At 53.6% G+C, this 17,915-nt stretch overlaps 1 protein-coding gene across 1 annotated transcript in view; it reads left to right on the top strand.

The window, feature by feature from the left end:
* Positions 1 to 13,838, top strand: part of GALNT18 (polypeptide N-acetylgalactosaminyltransferase 18) — a 350,227-nt gene extending 336,389 nt beyond the window's left edge. The window contains exon 11 of the mRNA XM_047691422.1: positions 13,404 to 13,838. Coding sequence (XP_047547378.1) covers positions 13,404 to 13,550 — 147 coding nt within the window. The 3' untranslated portion in view covers positions 13,551 to 13,838. The remainder of the gene's footprint in view (positions 1 to 13,403) is intronic.
* The last annotated feature ends 4,077 nt before the right edge of the window (positions 13,839 to 17,915 follow it).

The raw sequence follows: 17,915 nt of genomic DNA, 5'->3' as shown, positions 1-17,915 counted from the left end.
TTCCCATGTTAAGTCTCCATCAGTTCTAAGGCCCATATTTGACTCCTTGCTCTCTGTTGACCCGATTATAAAATGTAGCCCAAAGATCAAGAGGCCCAACTGGAGACAGCCCACAGTGACCCCACTTTGAAGAGAACCTTTGCCTCAGCCCAGAGGCATCCCGGCCCCCAGGGCATCTGCTAAATTAGGGCTGGTCTCCCTCAATAGGCAGGGACACCCACCACCCAGGGGGTGCAGAGGAAGTGTTCAGAACAGGAAGTGTTCAGAACAGGAAGTGAGGAACCCGCTGCGCTCTCAGGCATCAGGGACTGTACGTGGGGGATGCTTCCAGGGAAGTCAGAAAGGGAATGTCTGTATTTGTGGGACTGAGTGGCAGGACCCAAACCCAAACTTCCCAGCAAGCTGCTCCTCCCCTGGGGAGGAGGCTCATGGGGGCTGGAAGAGGCTGTGTAGTTACTCTCCCCTGGTGGGGGGGAGGGGCAGGGAAGTGGGGGCCCCAGCCACGCCATATTCTACGGGTATGGGCAGCCTTGGGCCTGCGACCTGGGTATGTGCAACCAGAGGACTGAGTAGGGTCCTAGATGATGAGTGGGAACGTCAATACTGAGTTCAAAACAAGGTCATAATTTAGGGGCTAGTTGGAGAGCAAGAGCCCCACCGAGGGTTTTGTGACCCTGGGACAGCAACTGCTAGGGAGCAGAACGGGGAGCCAAATGGGCTTCTGGGGGCACGTAGGAGACAGGTGCGGCCACTCGGAGTCTCGGCTGGGTCTGCAGTGGTACTCCTTCCTGTTCATGTGACCTTCGCCAAGCATTGTAAACTGTAAATATCCATCCCTGTAAGAGCAACAGCCAGCCTTCACGGAGTGCTCCCTAAGTGCCTGACTCTGTAAGCGGGGGACACCTCGCCGCTCAGTTAAGCCTCACCACAGCTGCGCAGACAGGGACCACCCCCCCACCGTGTTCCACGGGAGAAAACATAGACGCAAAGATGGTAAATACCAGGCCAGCATGGTCCTGGGGGTACCTGTCCACACATTATTTTACATTTTCCTCTACTTCCAGTTGGGGCATGTTTGTAGCGGCACCTGGGAGAAGGTCAGGGTCGGGGCTGAGGTTGGAGAATATGGGGCACAGCTTCCTCGTGGCTCCCTCTCTCTGGCTGAAACACCTGTCTCACCTCCATGGTCTGCCTTTGTCACCTGTCCCCACAGGCTGTGTAGCCCTGAGTGACATGGAAAGGGGCTACATTTCCCTTGTGGCCCTTCTTTACATGGAGAGGCCGAGAGAGGGCCGGCAGCATAGGGTCAGGGACGCAGGCTGGGTGCTCGCTCTGTGGCGAAGTGGCTGTCCTTTCCCAGCTCAGGCTAGAGGCCACATATGAAAGATAGAGGCCTGCAGCCTGGAGGCATCAGAGAAAAAGGGACCCATGGGCCCCCGGGAAGGTGAGTGGGACTGACTTTGCCAAGGTGAGAGGGAGATCATCCCATCCGGAGGCTCTGTGCTGGGCGTACGTCAGGCCACTCTCTGCTGCCTTCAGCCAGGCCTGCTGCGCCCCTGGGAACTAGAAAGGAAATGGCGCAGGAAGGTGGTGGTTGAGGAGCTGGAGCAGGGCTGAGGGCCTTCCAGAAGAGACGGTATTTCACCTTGAAGAGTGTGTAGGAGCTTGCGCCATATGAAAGTAGAGAACGGTGTTCCAGGGAGAGGGAACAGCATGCACAAAAACTGTGGAGCCTCAAACCCCAGCTGTGTTCAGGGAGCTGTGGAGAGCCATGTGTGGCCGGGACCTCAGGGCCCGGGGGTGGGGGCAGGGTAGCAGCAGATGAGCCTGGAAGAGCAGCTGGGCCAGGTCATGGACACCTTGGGCCTGGAGCTTATGGGAGTGAAAATGGAGAGCAGGGGACTGGCCTATTTAGGTGCGGGCTTTGGAATGCCCCTGTGTCAGAGACTGTGGAGTCGAATGGGAAGGGGGAGATTGTAGAAGGGGGTTGGGGGAGAGGCAGGAAGAAAGCTAGCAGGAGGCTAAAATGCAGTTTGAACATTTAGCCATTCCCTCCTCCCCTCTTCTCTGTGAGTGACCCCAGGGTCCTTAGGTCCCTGCCCAACCACCAAGATCTCCTCTTGGGGCAAGGTCTGAGGCTGCCCCAGGGAGCCCAGCTTCTGGTGGTATGGACTGGGCAGCTTGACAGGTGTGGCTGGGAGGCCTCTAATGGACAAGCAAATGCCACTTCAACTGGCAGGGAGAAGGAGAAGGAGCTCAAGGCTTCTGGAATAGCCCCAGGGGGCCAGCCAGGCACCTGATGCTCTGCGGATCCTGTGTCACTTGGGTGTGCGTGCTCTGGAACTGGAGTGAGCTCCCTGGCCCCTTTGCAAAGCCTCATTCCTTGGAGGAACTCCAGAATCACCCGGGAAACAGAGCTCGGGAGAGCCTCAGCCTTGGGAAGGGCGGTGTTAGTAAGCCGAGCAGTTCCATATCCAAGACCGTGAAAGAAGATAAAGTTCGCCTGCCCGAGGTCACGCAGCCCGAGAGATGGAGCTCGAGTTCAAATAGGCTGGCTCCGCCTGAACCCAGGCTGCTTCACAGCCCAGCTCCACGCATGGGCACGTAGGCCTTTTTTCTAACCCTCCCAGACAGACATGCCCCAAGGCTCAGGCTGAGGTGACTCCTCTCCCTCTCCAGAGGCCTCGGTGGTTCTGGCTGGCCATCAGCTCCTCTGTCCATCCCTGACTGGGGCAAACAAAGGGACATATTCCTAAAAGAGGCATCCTCAAGGCAAAGACACCCCCAAATCCAGCCCTTTCCTTTCCTCATCTCAGTGCGTGGCCTTGAACAGGCAGCCTCACGTGACTCCTACTTGAAAGGTCACGGTGACCAGCAAAGCGGGCAGTGTTTTGGATATGGAATCCTGGAGCCTGGGCAGTTTTCAGCCACTTACACATATATCGAGTTAAACTCCCAGGGTGCTTTGGCAGTCCCATCTTTGATCCTCCTCCCAAGAAGAACTCTTTGGAAATCACATTTTTAAATCCCTAATTTGCAAACCCAGAGCAGCCACTCTCGCTTGATATTTAAAGATTAATGTATGTGAAATTTTTGTTTAAGGCAAAATAACTGATATTTGTCAAGCAATTTGGAATCTGTCCGCAAGCCCTCACAGGTTAGGAACTACTGTTGACAAGGCCAGCAGAGGCTGGAAGCCTCTTACGTGATTAAATCATGTGCTTGGGCTAATTCTCTTGCAACAGGTTTTAATCTTTGCAAATTACATAGAGATCCTACCAAGTAGAATGATCGGGTGCAGAAGTTGGGCTGAAAGACGCTTTTGCTGGTGCATCTCAAATCTCTTTTCTGGTTTCACATTCTGCATTATTTACTCTCCTGAGGGCTGCATTTAAACTCCACAGACATTCAGACTGAATTAATTTCAAAATAATCTAGTGCATTTCTCCCAGGTTCTCCCACAAAGAAGACAGGCATTTGCATATCTTAGCGTTCCATCTCATACCCTGATTTTCTGTTTAACAAATAAAATGCCTTTCTTCTATCCCCTGCAAGCTCTTCTGAATTTCCGATGCTCAGGATGAATCAGGACAGCGTGAGATACTGACACTGAGCAACCACACTTGATGAAAACATCTCTTGGCAATGCTGATGCACGGGGCTTTGATGAGCCATTTTCTGATGATGAACATTCTTTCCTTCAGTCATTCATCAAACATTCATTGAGCACGGGGGTTGGGCAGGAGGGATGCAGATAGGAGGCAGACACGGCCTCTGCCCTGGAGGAGCTCCTGAGCAGATAAACACGCAACCGAATAGAAGATGAGACCAGAAATGAGGGAGGTGGGGTGTGCTGGGACCCCGGCTTGATGGGCTCCAGGATGGTTTCACATTCAAGGCTTCTTTGATCCGGTTCTTGAAAGTTGTAGGACAGTTCTCAGGTGTAAAAAGGGAGAACATCCCATGCCGAGGCTCAGCCTGGGCAAAGGCAAGAAAAAACAGAGCATGTTTGAGGAACAGAAATCCAACGTTGGTGCAGGCAGAACTTGGAATTTCCAAAGGAACATGAGAGAGATCAGACATAAGAGTCATTCTGGGTGCAGAGAATGATGATTGTTGAAACCCATGCCAACCAATTGAACTTCACCTTAAAAGCAAAGGGAGGAACCAGGGGATATCTTAAGCCATGGCTTGCCACGAGGGGGTCTGAATCCCTCTGATACCAGAGAGTAGGATGGACTGAGATAAAAGCGACAGGGAAACGAGTTAGGAGACTGTCCCATCATTCCCGTGAGAGATGGAGCAGACTTGGTTGTCATGGGGTCATGGAGTCAGATAGCTCTTGGGGGGACTTTGAGACATTGCTGCGGTCGGAAGTAGTGATGGATGAAATGAAGGGAGTTGTAAGGGGGGGATTATGCATCCAGGACCACCCTAGGCTCTGGGTTTGCAGAACAGTCGGTGGGCAGCCAGCATCATCCCTCTCAAGGCACACACCTGTGCCTAGACGGCTAACATTTCCCATATCAACACATGATAGAATTTCAAGACCACCAGGAGTTGTTTTTATTGCCTTCTGCAATTCCTCTAGCTTGTGATTCCTCCTGGTATAAAGAATGTTCTAAACTGATACTTATAAATTATGGAGGCTTTCAGTCTTCTGAGAGTATCCCACATGCTGAGATTTGGGGGATTCTGAGATTTGGTGATGAAGAGTTAGTGAAAGAGGCCTTTAGTCAGTGAGCTGGCACCCATGGAAGGAGAGGGAGTAAGCAGAGAACTTTGTGGTAGGACACCTGCCAAGCAACAGAACAGACTGCCTCTCCATGGTAATGAGATGCACCCTGCCCCCACTACCATTCCTTTGAATGGTGAAGCAAATGCTGGAGCCTTCTCCTCAAGATGCTCGTAACGGGACTCTTGCCATAGGAGGGCTGTTACAATGGGTGTCTTCTAAGGTCCAACCTCCTTAAATTCTACCTGCCTACCTAAATGCATGGTTGAAGAAATGCAGACTGTTGGACCCGGAAGACCAGAAACATCTCAGCTCTGCCTTCTAACAGCTGAAGGGCTGCCCTACGCACTGGAAAGCAGTCTAGTCCTATTGGCTCTGAGTGGGGACTTGCAAATACTGTACAAGTTCGAGAATGAGCCAAACTCCTTGTATGAGGGCTACCTTCACCCTACTCTCTGTAATTGTTTTTCCATTATTTCCACGTCCTTCTCTTCCATCAACCACGACACCAGAGGGCCAGGCTGTCTTACGTGTCTAGGGTCTCCAGCACCTGATGGAGAGCTGAGACAGAGGAGCCCCCCAACGTGCTATTAATCGAATGAAGGATTTCTTTCTTTTTTCAAAAAATCCACAAATATTAACCAGAGGCCTCCTGTGTACCAGGTCTCAAGGCAGGTCTGTGAGAAACCTCAAGATGGACAGAATTTTACCAGTGATTTCTCTCCTTGCACACATGTGTGCACACTGAAAAAGGGCATTTCAACCTAATAGTCAGAGGCCCCTGTTTAGTTGGAGAAATCCCTTGTTCCGGCAAAGAACACTTTCAGGGGGTGGTATATCCCAACTGCAAAATGGGCATGTGTTAAGTGGGGCACTCAAAATTGTAGGGTGAAAATGTACTTCTATCTCTAACCTCAGATTTGAAGTAGGGAGGTGGAAATGTATGCATACCGTGCAGACTGGAGTACAAATTGGTGTAAATATTTTTTAAAACGGGGCTTTCATGAAACGTCAGGATATTCAGACTGTATTTCATGCTGCTCCCAGACTGGAGTGCACCGTCACACCTTCTGGCTTTTGGGTTCTTTGGTGGCAATGGCAGGAGGGCTCCTCTGGGAGTCCAAGTGCACATAGATCAGTGTTCCCATCATTAGCTGTCCCCACACCTGAGCCCCTGTGCTCGCCTCATTCTCTGTGAAGTATTTATGCATTTTCCAAATGGGAAACATCAAGGATAACAACAGAGATGTCTGTTAATGCCAAGAGAGAAGAAATTTTCAAGAGTATGAGGACACTGCCTGGAAGAGAGCTGAGTGCAGAGCCAACCCTCCGTGTCCATGATGATTGGCTCTCATTTGTGGGGTCTAATTTGATAATTTGATGCAAGACGAGTAACCCACTCAAAAAAGAACCTAGTTGCAGAACACATTTCCCAGGGAGCATGGCTAATTCTGCCAAAGAATTTCCCAACACGCAAGGAGGAGGAGTCCTTGACTTTTCTCCTGCTCTGGTCCCCAGTCGCTGTCAAGAAGTCCGACTTCGAGAACCTTTTGTACTGAAAAGAAAAGACTATAATCGGGTATTTCATTATGGCTCTGGAATAAAACACCTTTTCATTTCCATGTCATATGGAGGGGCAAATGTGGAACTGTCCGGTTTTGAAGGACTGTCAGAGCCTTGCGTGGGCCCTAGAAGTTTGTGATTTTCAGTTTATGGCAGTCAGCACACTCCCCCCCCCCTTCCTCCTGCTCATGCCACAGAGATCAGGAGCCAGGAGCAGGTATGATGGCTCAGGTCCCCGCTATTCAGAGCTGAGTAAGATTTTTAAATTTATTATCAAACATTTATATGATGCTTGCTAGGTGCCACATAGTATTGTAACTGCTTTATAAATAGGACATAACTCCCCACGACAATGCTAGTGGGGACTTTGATTATCCTCATTTTACAGATGAGGAAACTGAGGCACGGAGAGATTAAGTCATTTGTCCAAGGCCAAATCTAGGAATTCTGCCTCTGGGATCCGTGCTCAAAACCACCATCCCATGGTGCCTTTGTCTTGCCTCTAGAATCTAGAAACCAATGGATAGCTACAGTGGGCACTTGGGGCTAGAGTCTCCCTGCCAAGTCTGTCACCTGTGAGTGCGAACTGGTTGGATTCCTGCCTCCTCGGCAAGCTCCCTCCAGCCACACTGCTATCTCCGTAACCCCCTTCACCTTTTTTTTTTTTTTTTTTTGGCACTTGACATTGCCATTACCCCAACTTCGGTCCAATGAACCTTCCCAGCAAATCGCAGGCAGAGTCTCACTCACGCACTGGTGAGTCTCCTTTAAGAAAAATAAATGCCAAAGCACTTACTGAATAAATATAGTGTTGACCATTCATAATACAGAAAGACCACTTTCCTCTACAAAAAGACTTCATCTTAGAGTTTCTGAAACTAGGGCTAATGTCCCACCCACGCTTTGAAGTCTGATTACTAATCATTAACTACTTAACCTGGAAACTCCCACGCCCGCCATGCTTAAAGCCAAAGACCCACGGGCCACTTGCCTGTGGAAAATTCATTAGAAAGGCTAGTGGCCCAGTAGCTCTGAGATAAGCAGGGAAGACTGCGGAATACGGGCGTCCGTCCACACAACCTCCTCTGAACACCTTGCAGGGAAACAGGAGACCGGCCTGAGCGCTCAGCCCAGGTGCTCTAGCCGCTCCTCCTCAGGTCCCTAGCGCAAGCGACAAGCCAGGCCTCATCCTTCCCGGAGAGAGGGTGACGGCTGGTTTGGGGTCCCCCAACCAGCATCGCCAGCAGCAGCAGCACCTGGAAACTTAAAGAGGCCCCTTTCCGGGCCCCATGGCAGACCCAGAAGTGATCCACAGTAAATAAGCCCTCCAGGGACTCTGTCTAATCTGTACCCAGCCTGTACCCCAGGAGGAACGGGTCTAGTTCAGAAACCTCTAGCTGCCACAGGCACATGGTTGGGGAAACTAAGACAGAGAAGAGATGCATGTCTGCGGGATCTGGGGTCAGCTCCCAGGTGCCTCCGCCGAAGGGGTTCTGGACGCAGCTCCCCCAGCCCTGCTGTGCACATCGTCAGGGCTCCGTGGCAAAACGCAAATCCAGAGGCAAGACCAGGAGCAGAGTCCTGCGTTTTTGCTTCTACCCACACGCTTCTCAAGCCCTTCCTAGGGACTACTCCACAGAGGCCCAGAAGGAGAAGGAACTAGGCTGGGGACTGGGAACCCACCTCTAGGAATTATTAGTCTCCTTAATTCTATACATTCAGCTTTTGATTTTTTTAATGCTGTTTCCATATTTAATTTGGTTTCCATTCCAATTAAGATCTCTGTGTGCTGGAGCATCTCTCCTGCCAGGTTTAATTGCCCTTATTTAAATTCTTTAATTAAAAGTATTGTGTGTTTCCGCATCCTGTAGTTGTATGTATTACACAAATAATTTAGTTGACTGGACTGGTAAACCAAGGGACAGTGCCATCGTTGGAGGGCAGGGCCGGCCCCTCAGAGCCGGGGGCTGGCCCAGGGGCTGCGGGCAGGGCCCCAGCTATGAGGACCAGAGCCCGCACACAGCCTCCCTGCTTCCTTCCTTCTTCCAATGCTCAATGCTCTCCGCTCCACACAGCGGCCAGAGTGGACCACTGAACATGTCAGTCCGACTGGCAGTGGCTGGCCCTTGTCACCATATTCAGAGTCAAAATCCATTCAGTGGCTGTGAGTCCCCACACAACCTGCCCCTCCCTCGAGGACCTCTCAGGCCTCATCTCTTGCTCCCTTCCCACATCTGAGCTGCTCCCCAGCCTCTGTGCCATTTGCTGAATTCCCCAGGCCTCTGCAGCTGTGGGAACCTTGCTCTGGGGCACAGGGACTGTCCTCTCCTTCGTGCCTTCCCAGCGAGGATCACTCTGACGGCTGTCTCGGCGGCTGCCTGTTCACCGCCGCTCCCCAGCTCCCTTCCCGGGTTGTCTGAGGCCATTCAGGCTACTAGAACACGAAGACCATAGACCCGAGAGGCTTAAACAACCAACATTTATTCCTCGCAGCTCTGAAGCCTGGGGCGTCCAAGATCAAGGTGGCAGTGTCTACTGAGACCCCTTTGCCTGGTCTGCAGGTGTGTGCACCTTTTTACCCATCCTCACACAGCAAAGGAAAACATCATCTCTCTTGTGTCTCTTCTTATAAGGGTGCTAATCTAGTTCATGAGGACTCCACCCCCATGGCCAAAAGATGTCCCAAAGGCCCCACCTCCATATATCATCACACTGGGGATAAGAGCTTCAACACAGGAATTTCAAGGACTCACATTCAGCCCAGAGCACTGCCCTACATTTTTGTGTATGGCGTCATTGCTTTCTAACATGCCAGAGAATTGACTCTTTGCTTCCCTTCCTGGAATATCATCTCCGTGAAGACAAAGATCTTTTCCTGCTTAGTCACTCATGTATCTCCATGACCTGGAACTGTTCCTGGCACGCAGTAGGCTCTCATTAAATCTCAGATGGATGGATGGCTCATGTGTCTGCAGAGAGCCCTCGAAGGAACTAGCCCAAACTGGCTCCCCAGAGGCTGAAGCTGGGCAATATGACCTTCCTCTGCCCCAGGCACCGAGGCTCTTGCAGCTCTCAGTGGAGACCGCTGCTTTGAGACAGGCCTGGGGTGGGAGGAATGGTGTGGCATGCCCAGCACGCCGGAACGGTGAATGGGGCTCCCAGCCTCTACCACTTCCAGACCATGTGACCCTGGGCCTGTGTCCCAACGTTTCGGAGCCACTGTCTCCAATCCTGTGAAGTGGGGATGATTGCCATCTGTACCCATCCGAGTTCCTTGAGGACCACGTGATATTGGGCCTGGAGAGCATCTGATCCGGCACGAGGTACCTGGGAAATAGGCACTGACCCTTATTAGTTCCATCTCCACACACAGCCTGCGGGCAGAGCTGCGGAGAGTAACAGTAGTAGGCCTCTCTTGAGGGTGCTGAGCTCACCAAGAAGAGATCCAATGGAGGAAAGCAAGGCTCCTTTGCCATTGTGGTGAAGGGCATGTGCCCTGAGAGTGGGTGAGAGCCCAGAGTTGATTGAGTGAGACAAGCTGAGGTCCGAGAAGGAAAACAGGAGGGAGGCTGGAAGTGGCCAGGCTCGCTCCAGCACCCAAAGTTGCCTGCCTCCCCTTCCCATAGCCCAGACATGTTCCCAAGACACATTCCAGGGTACCACAAGGAGGCCTCCAAGCAGGCCTTCCTTTTCTGCTCTAGAAGATTCTCCTCTTGGAGCCTCTAGGGAGGGAGCTGGCCTTGACCCCATACCTCACCCTCCCTGACAGGCCCAGACAGTCTCACTGAGGCCCCACTTCCTTCACAGCTCTTGGCCTCACTCTGTTTCTTCCACATCCTGCCTAGAGGCCACACAGGCTGTTTCTGCCCCAGAGTCACTGTGCTTCCTGTCTCCAGGGCCCTGAGGGCCAGGATGGGACCTGGGAAATGTCATAGTTGGGTCTTGGAAGGAACACTTTCCTTCTCAGAGACCTCCCTCCCTCTCAGGCTTGGCAAGGTGCACTGTGGAAGGCATAGAATGTGCATGAGTGGTGGCAGGAGAGGAGAGGCCATGGCCTTCTCTGTTTTGGACAGGTTTCTCAGAGTTCAGTGATCCGGGGGTGGCCGAAGCATCCCAGCCCCTGGCAAGCAAAGCCCATCCTGGCCCCTGAGGAAACACTGAGAAGTCGGGCCTGAGCAGAGTGAGTGAGCTCTTGGTCTGGCCCCCGTCCTGCCTGTCGTGCACTTTTTCCAGACCTCCCCATCTGAACCGTGAGCAGCCTCACATCCATTTGTTGTTTTAGAGCTGAAGAAATGGTTTCCCATGACTCCTTCTGCTCGTCCTTGGTAATCAGGACATAAATGATCGTCTGGTCCTCGACACCGTGGAACCAGTGGAGCAGCTCCCCCATGGCCCATGGCCCACGGCCATCTGCTGACCTGCCCTTCCCATCTCCCCTCCAGGAGAGCCAGCAGGCATTGTGAATCAGAGAACCGGGTTGGTCTCACCCACGGCCTGCCTCCGCTCCACTCCTAGCAGCATGGGCTGGGGCACACCACCAGTGGGCAGGGAGGTCAGTGGGGTGGGGGGGGCAGCCACACATGTGCCAAGGAAGCAGTGGTGATGTGGCCCAACCCAGGTGTGGGCAGTAAACGCGCTCAGGCCACAAAAATGGACACCATAGAAACCTGGGCCCAGCAGCGTGAGGGGCTGGCCTCACTTGGAGCAATGTCGCAAGGGATGCCTCTAGGTCCAGAGGTCCAGCTTTTGTGGGATGGAATGGGGACCCACAGCTTCCAAGGGGACAGCTTGGCACTGTCATGCCATCGTCATCCCAGGAGCATGGTGTGGCCACCAAAAGTGCCAATTAGTTGGCTGTGTTGGAGGAGCCTTTTGTCCAGTGGAAACGAGGTGGTGGCTTCCACTTGGCAGTCAGTTCTGAGTGACACAGAATAACTGGAGTTGGTCCAAAGGAGGGCAGCTGGGATGGAAAATCATACAAAACTGTTCCGCACGGAACTGGGTCCAGTTAACCTAGAAAAATGTAGAACTCGGGGAACATGGGCCTCACCTTCCCCTATTGGGAGGGAAAGGGTAGAGAAGTAGGAGCAGACCTAAGTTGGGAACCCCAGGGGATGATCTGGGGTCCCTTGCTGGATGCCCTCAAGACAAGGATTTAAGTTCAGTGAGAGGACAACGCTCCTGGGCAGAGCAGCTCGGGAAAGAAAACGCTGGTTCAGGAGGGCTGCATGCGTCATTCTGGGAGGCCCCGGGCCGAAGTAGAGGTCCTTCAGGGAGCCTATGAGAGCAGGAGGGGCTGCCTTCGGAGTGTCTTCCACCTGGGGACTCCAGGGTCCTTTCCGAGCCCTGGTCGGAGGGCCACTCGTTCCTCCGCCCCCGCAGCGCCTCCACCTGTGGCTGTCTCTCAGGCTGAGCTCAGGGTCCCCAGATGGGCTTGCTCTTTGGGTTTCCCCTTTGCTGTTTTCTGTCTGCTCTTGGGTGCAGTGAGTCACAGCTGGCCTTGGGGCACAGCAAGGAGAGAGCTGCTTTCTTCCCTTGAATACACACAGACACACTTCTGCTCGCCTTTGCTGCCCAGCTTCTCACTACCTGCCTCCCTCACCCACTGTTCAGAGTCCCTTCCGAGGGAGCTACATTTTTTCAAATTTTTTTAATTGGAAAATAACACACATACATACAAAAACATGTACAAATGTAAATGTTTGACTCAATGATTTAAAGCAAAGCAAACACCTGTGTTCCAGGTCAGGAAGGGGGTGTACCACCAGCACCCCAGAACCCCTTCTTTGGCTACTGTCAATCATTTTCCCAGTCCCTCCTCTGCAGAGATCACCCCCATCCTGGCTCTAACACTGGTCCTGCGTTGCCTGTCTGGCTGGTGCATATATGGGGAATTCTCTGTGCGTTCTCCGCCTGGCCTCCAGTGCTGGTGCATCTGTTAGGCTGAGTCACCTTGACCGGAACTCTGGTCTATATATTTCTGATGCTGTACAGCGTTCCAGTGCGTGAATACCACAGGTCATTGATCTATTCTACTGCTGATGGACGCCTGGGTTTGCTTCCAGGTGGGAGCTTTTTCCAATCAGGTTTCGGAAGCACTCAGGTGCTTGTCTTTGGTGCCCGGATTTCTGCTAGATACACGCCCGAGCATGGCAGTGTGGGGTCTCAGGGCTGTGTGTGTCCAGCCGCGGTACATACTGCCAGCTTCTTAGGTCACTGTGAAAAGTGAGTCTTACTATTCTCTTGGCACGTGTCATTTGGCACCACAGGGATAGTGGGAGACTGGGGACATGCCCCCTTACAGTAGAAGTTTGCTGTCTCCCTCTCTCCGAGCATGCTGTTCACTGGGGCAGGCTTGGGATGTCGCTGGGGGTGGGCTGTGGTCGTAAGGGGCAGGGGCCTCCCTCTCCCCACTGCCAGGCCTGCTCAGGGCCCCTCCAGACTGAAACAGCTGACACCGCTCTCCTGTCCTGTGACCCATCCCCTCTCCCCTCTGTGGATCGTGACAACCAACATTTACTGACCACCTATTAGGTACGAGGCTTTTTGCTGGATGTTGAGGGCACAGAAACTGATAAGACCTAGAACTCTCAGTGTAGATCGGGGAGAGACAAGGAAACAAGTAATTCCACCACGAGTCAGTAGCGCCGAGCTGGAGAAAGCACAGGGTGAAGAGCACCTGGCCGGCTGGGTGGACTGGAGGAGGGGAGGTGTGGGTGGGGGGGTGGTGGGAGGTGAGACGGCTTCTGGAGGAGAGGGAGCCGGAGCTGAGCCTTGAAACATGCCTGGGGCTTGGCCTGCCGCGGAAGCTTGCAGAAGGACCCCCCAACATAGGACACAGCTTGCTTGCTCAATATCAGGAACCCCGATGTAAAGCAAGGAGGTTGGTGTGGCCGCCTGAAAGCTGTGGGAGCTGAGGGAGGAGGGAGCCTGAGTCTGCATGGGGATGCTGGCCCCCCTAGCCCTCGGAGCCTCTCTGCTTCCGGGCCTCGGGGTGCACTGATAATTCTAGGCCTCCCCCGGCTTGCCTCCGGGCTCGAGGTGCCCCAGATCTCCCCACGTTACCCCTCTCCTCTCTGATGGCCCTCTCCGTCCTGGCCTTTAGGGAGGCCCCATCCAGAACCGCAAGTCCAAGCGCTGTCTGGAGCTGCAGGAGAACAGTGACTCGGAGTTCGGCTTCCAGCTGGTGCTGCAGAGGTGCTCCGGCCAGCACTGGAGCATCACCAATGTCCTGAGGAGCCTGGCGTCCTGACCCCGCCGGGAGCCACCTGCGCCCGTCCCTTTGCTACTGTGTAGCACCTGCTGCCTGCTGTCCGCGTCGGTGGTTTGGAGTCGGGGGGTGGGGGGAGCCAGGTTTGTGGGATTCCCCACCCCCCACCCCGCCAAAAGAGCTTTTTATTTCCTATGCGATTTTCATGGAGTTTCTAGAAAGGTGCCGAATGCTGGGTGATGGTATAGTGTCATAAACTATTTTGCAACTGTAAATAGGGGACAGATGGAGAATATTTATAACTGACAATAAAACACTATTGATTAAGAAGAGGGTTTCTGCGGTCACTTGGGGCTCACGCAGGTGTCTGCCTGGGTCCTCGGAACATCGGAGTTCGTGTCGCTCTTCGCTCTTCCTGCCTCTCATCCTCGAGAAAGGAGACTCGAAGCCCCTGCCAGTAGTGGGAGCTTGAGCAAACCCCCAGCCTTCTCCATTAGGCCTAGGGCGGCAAGAAGGGCACCGCGACCTTCCGGCTTCCCTCTGCCTCTACCGCAGCCCTCGGGGCCTCTGGAGAAAGCATTCCTGGAGAGAGCGGCGCCACCTGCTGGCCCCCAGAGCACCCGCTGGGGGGCTTCAGACTTCAGACTGCTCTGTCCTCCCCTAGGGTCTCCTCCCTCACCTCTCAGAGCAGGCCCCTGCTCAGACCCCCAGCAATGGCCCTCGCCTGCAGACGCCCCCAGCCTGTGGCTCCTTCCATGAGTCACGGTGTATTTGTTTCCTGGGACTGTCATATCAAAGGGCCACAGACTGGGTGGCTGCCACAACGTAAGTTCATTCTGTCCTGGTTTTGGAGGCTGAGAGTCCAAAGTCAAGGCACGGGCGGAGTTGGTTCCTTCTGAGAGGATCTGGTTGTGGTCGCTCTCCTGGCTTCTGGTAGCCTCGGCCGCTCCTCCGCCGCAGCTGGCCATGTGCCTCCTGCGTCTTCATGTCTCCTTCCCTCTGTGTGTGTCTGCCTCACTGGCCACATGTCCTGTTTTTATACGGACATGGGTTATCCTGGAGTAGGGCCCACTGTTGTGACCTCATTTTAACTGGATTACCTCTGTAAAGACTCTGTTTCTAAACAAGGTCATGTTCTGAGGTACTGAGCAGTGACAACTTCTGAGCTTTTGGGGGAACACAATTGAACCCATAACACATGGCTTATGCAGGTAGGGCTCCAAGTCCCCCCTCTGGGCCCACCCTCAGGATGCCAGTGACCCTCAGAATAGAACCATCTTTCCTGGAGCCTGTTACCCAATCCTCCGTCCCTCCAAAAGCTTCCAATCCCAAGAGGTCTTCCTCAGGGTGGGTTTGAAGGACACCCCAGCACCACCTCCAGCCCTCTGGCTCATAGCAGAGCAATAGTGAGTGAGGGGCTGTAAGGCTCAGGGGAGGAAATGCTTCCCAGATCACTTTCAGCCCCACTCACCCCCTCAAGCTCTCTGGGGCCGCTTTCCCAGGGGCCTGCAGCCCCAGCACCTACCTTTTTGGGATCAGTAATCTAACCACAGAGGAGGGTTCCCCTCCCCAGGAGGTGGACATGGGAAGTAGGCCCCTCGAGAGGGAGTTGTCCCTTCCCTCCATGGACTCCTCCACCTCATTCAAACAAGAGCCTTCCCCGCGTGGCCACCCACCCGTCACCATCCACCACCAGACCCCACGTCTGGTCCCCGAGTCTCAAGCCCCACCTGCTGCTCCTGAGTCAGAAAGAGTCAGGGTTTTAACCAGAGGCCCGGGCTATTCCAAACCCCTGCTGCTGAAGGCCAAGAGCCTAGCTCTACCCCAGCCTGGACCAGGTCCCACATGCCCTCCTGCCTGCACTCACCTGGCCTCCTGCTACACAGGACGGCCTCTACTTCCTTTCCCAGCACCCCTTTTATTTACCCTCCCCACACGCCCCACCCCTCTGCTGCCTGCGCCTCACCCCTGCTGTAGGCCAGAAAGGCCCAAGAGCAGGGCCTCTGAGTCAAACAGCCCCAGTTACCAGCGGGACAGTCCCGGGAGGCTGCATTACCTCTTTGTGTCTCTGCATCTTCTCCTTAAAGACTGTGAGTGTTTTTACAGGGTTGTGAAAATGCAATGAGTAAATGGGTGTAAAGCCCGTGGAATGGTGACTAGGACATGGTAATGCTCTAAGGTCTTAGCTCTTAGTATCTTACCCCCTGGACAGTCAGCCCTGCAGCATGACAGCCTACAGCCTGGGCCCACAGCTCGGCCCCAGCCCCCACCTGTCCGTGCCCGTGGGCCCAGCCATTCTGTGTAGGGAAGGGAGAAGATGAGCCTCTCCCTCCCCGCTGGAAGACAGGCACGCTTGTTTATAGAAGCTGTCAGTGACCTGGCCACATCCTGGCTGGCCGCAAAGGTCACCTGCTAACAGTCACAGACCGACAGCATCTTCTGTGGCTTCCTGCGTCTCTGCCTGAGGCCCTTCTCTGGTCGTAGACATATGCTCGGGCCCATGCTTTCCAGCCTCAGGAACAAGCCCCAGTCAATGAGGGATGGGCCTCCTCACCCTTCAGGGTCATGAGTGTGAGGCCTAATCCCCCAGTGGTTCAAGGGGTCCCCCATGAGACTGAGCCCCAACGGCCCACTTTAATGTGCTCTATACTGGCGTTCCTCCCTCCCTGTCTCATCCCCTCACTGCCTCTGCATGCGGCCCAGTCACCTTCCCCATGCCAGTCTCCAGGTCTGCTGCAGGAGAAGCTGCTCATGGCCACCCCATGCCTGTGACACTGGTGCCACTCAGACACCAGTGGTCCCCAATCCACATCCCTATGCCCTGTGGCACTGTCCTTTGCTGCAGATGCATTTCCCTCAGCCTGTCCCCTGGGGCTCTGGCCCCCTCCCCTCCCTGCCAGGGAAGGGACCTGAAGTTCAGCATGTCTGTTTACCTCCAGCATGCCTGGACCATGCCTGGTGTCTAGGGGAAAGTCACAGGCCAGGAAGGTTCTAAAAATGATCATGATAACAAGTATTTCGTTATTTCTATGGTCAGGCATTGAGGTAGGTACTTTCTACTTATTTTCTCCTTGAACATTCATTATAATCTTATCAAGTAGTGCTATTATGATCACCCCCATTTTATAGTTAGGAAAACTGAGGCTCTTGAGACACCTGGTTGGCTTGGTTGGTTAAGCATCTGCCTTAAGCTCAGGTCATGAACCCGGGTCCTGAAATCAAGCCCCACATTGGGCTCCCTGCTCAGCAGGGAGTTCGCTTCTCCCTCTCCCTCTGCTTCTCCCCCACTGCTTGTGTTCATGCTCTCTCTCTCTCTGACAAATAAACAAATAAAATCTTGGAAGGAAGGAAGGAAGGGAGGGAGGGAGAGAGGGAGGAAAACACTGAGGCACAGAAAAGCCAAATCATTCTACAAGGACATATAACCAGTAAGAGACAGAGGTTGGATTTGAACCCAAGGAGGCTGACTGCAGAGCCTGACCTCATAGCCTCTGCTGTACTATTCGGCCTCCCTTGGGGCCTCAGTAACCTTATGCTCCAAGCTTCCATTGACACCAGAGTGCCCCAGCCTGAGGCTCTGCTTGGACCAAAAGAGTAAATACAACTAACATCTGTAAGAACACAAAGCATGCTAGCGCTTTGCCCACTCACTCAAGTTCCTGGTACCCTACAAGTTGCATTCCTTACCAGCATCATTTTATAGATGAAGTCAAGGCACGGAGGTGAACCAGCTTGCCCAAGGTCATACAGCCAGGAAGTGGCAGGAGCCAGAGTTTGACCTCTGGCCCCCTGCTGCCCATCTGTGGCAAGAGCCCCTGTGCCGCACTGCCTTCCAGCCGCCTGGCTGCCGTCCTGTGGTACCGGATCCACGGGACATGCCTGGGTCCCCAGGAGCCAGCCTCCCTGGACTTCACGCCATCGGCACTGCACATACCGCCCCTGTTTCAATTCCCCGGTGAGCCTGACCTTCTGAACGTGACCACAGCGAGAGTGTGATTAATGAGCCAATTATTTCTGTGGAAGACATCGTGCAAAATAAATAGCCCATTTCCCTTCAATTTACTGTTTTAATAAATAAATAGCGCTCCATGCTCTGGTTTTGTTTATTGCTGCTCATACCTGAAAGTTTGTGATGAATCTTCGTGTTGTTCATTTCCAAAATTAATCAGATCTGCCTGATGACTTTGAAATATAGGACTGCATTTGTCCTTCGATGTTAACAGCAAGACAGGCAGGCAGGGCTGCAGGGAAAGGCAGGCCTGGGGGAAGGGCGAGCAGAGGGCAGGATGCTCAGAGCTCTGGACCCGTGTGCCCACACACGAGAACCGCAGTCAGGGAGGCTGGCTGTAGCTTCCTGATTGAGGATTCAAGGAAAACCACCGAGGCACAAGGGCATAGGAGGGGAAG

This window comes from Lutra lutra, chromosome 10 (assembly GCF_902655055.1).
Source record: "Lutra lutra chromosome 10, mLutLut1.2, whole genome shotgun sequence".
Lineage (NCBI taxonomy): Eukaryota > Metazoa > Chordata > Mammalia > Carnivora > Mustelidae > Lutra > Lutra lutra.
This window is presented reverse-complemented; position numbering and strand designations above follow the sequence as displayed.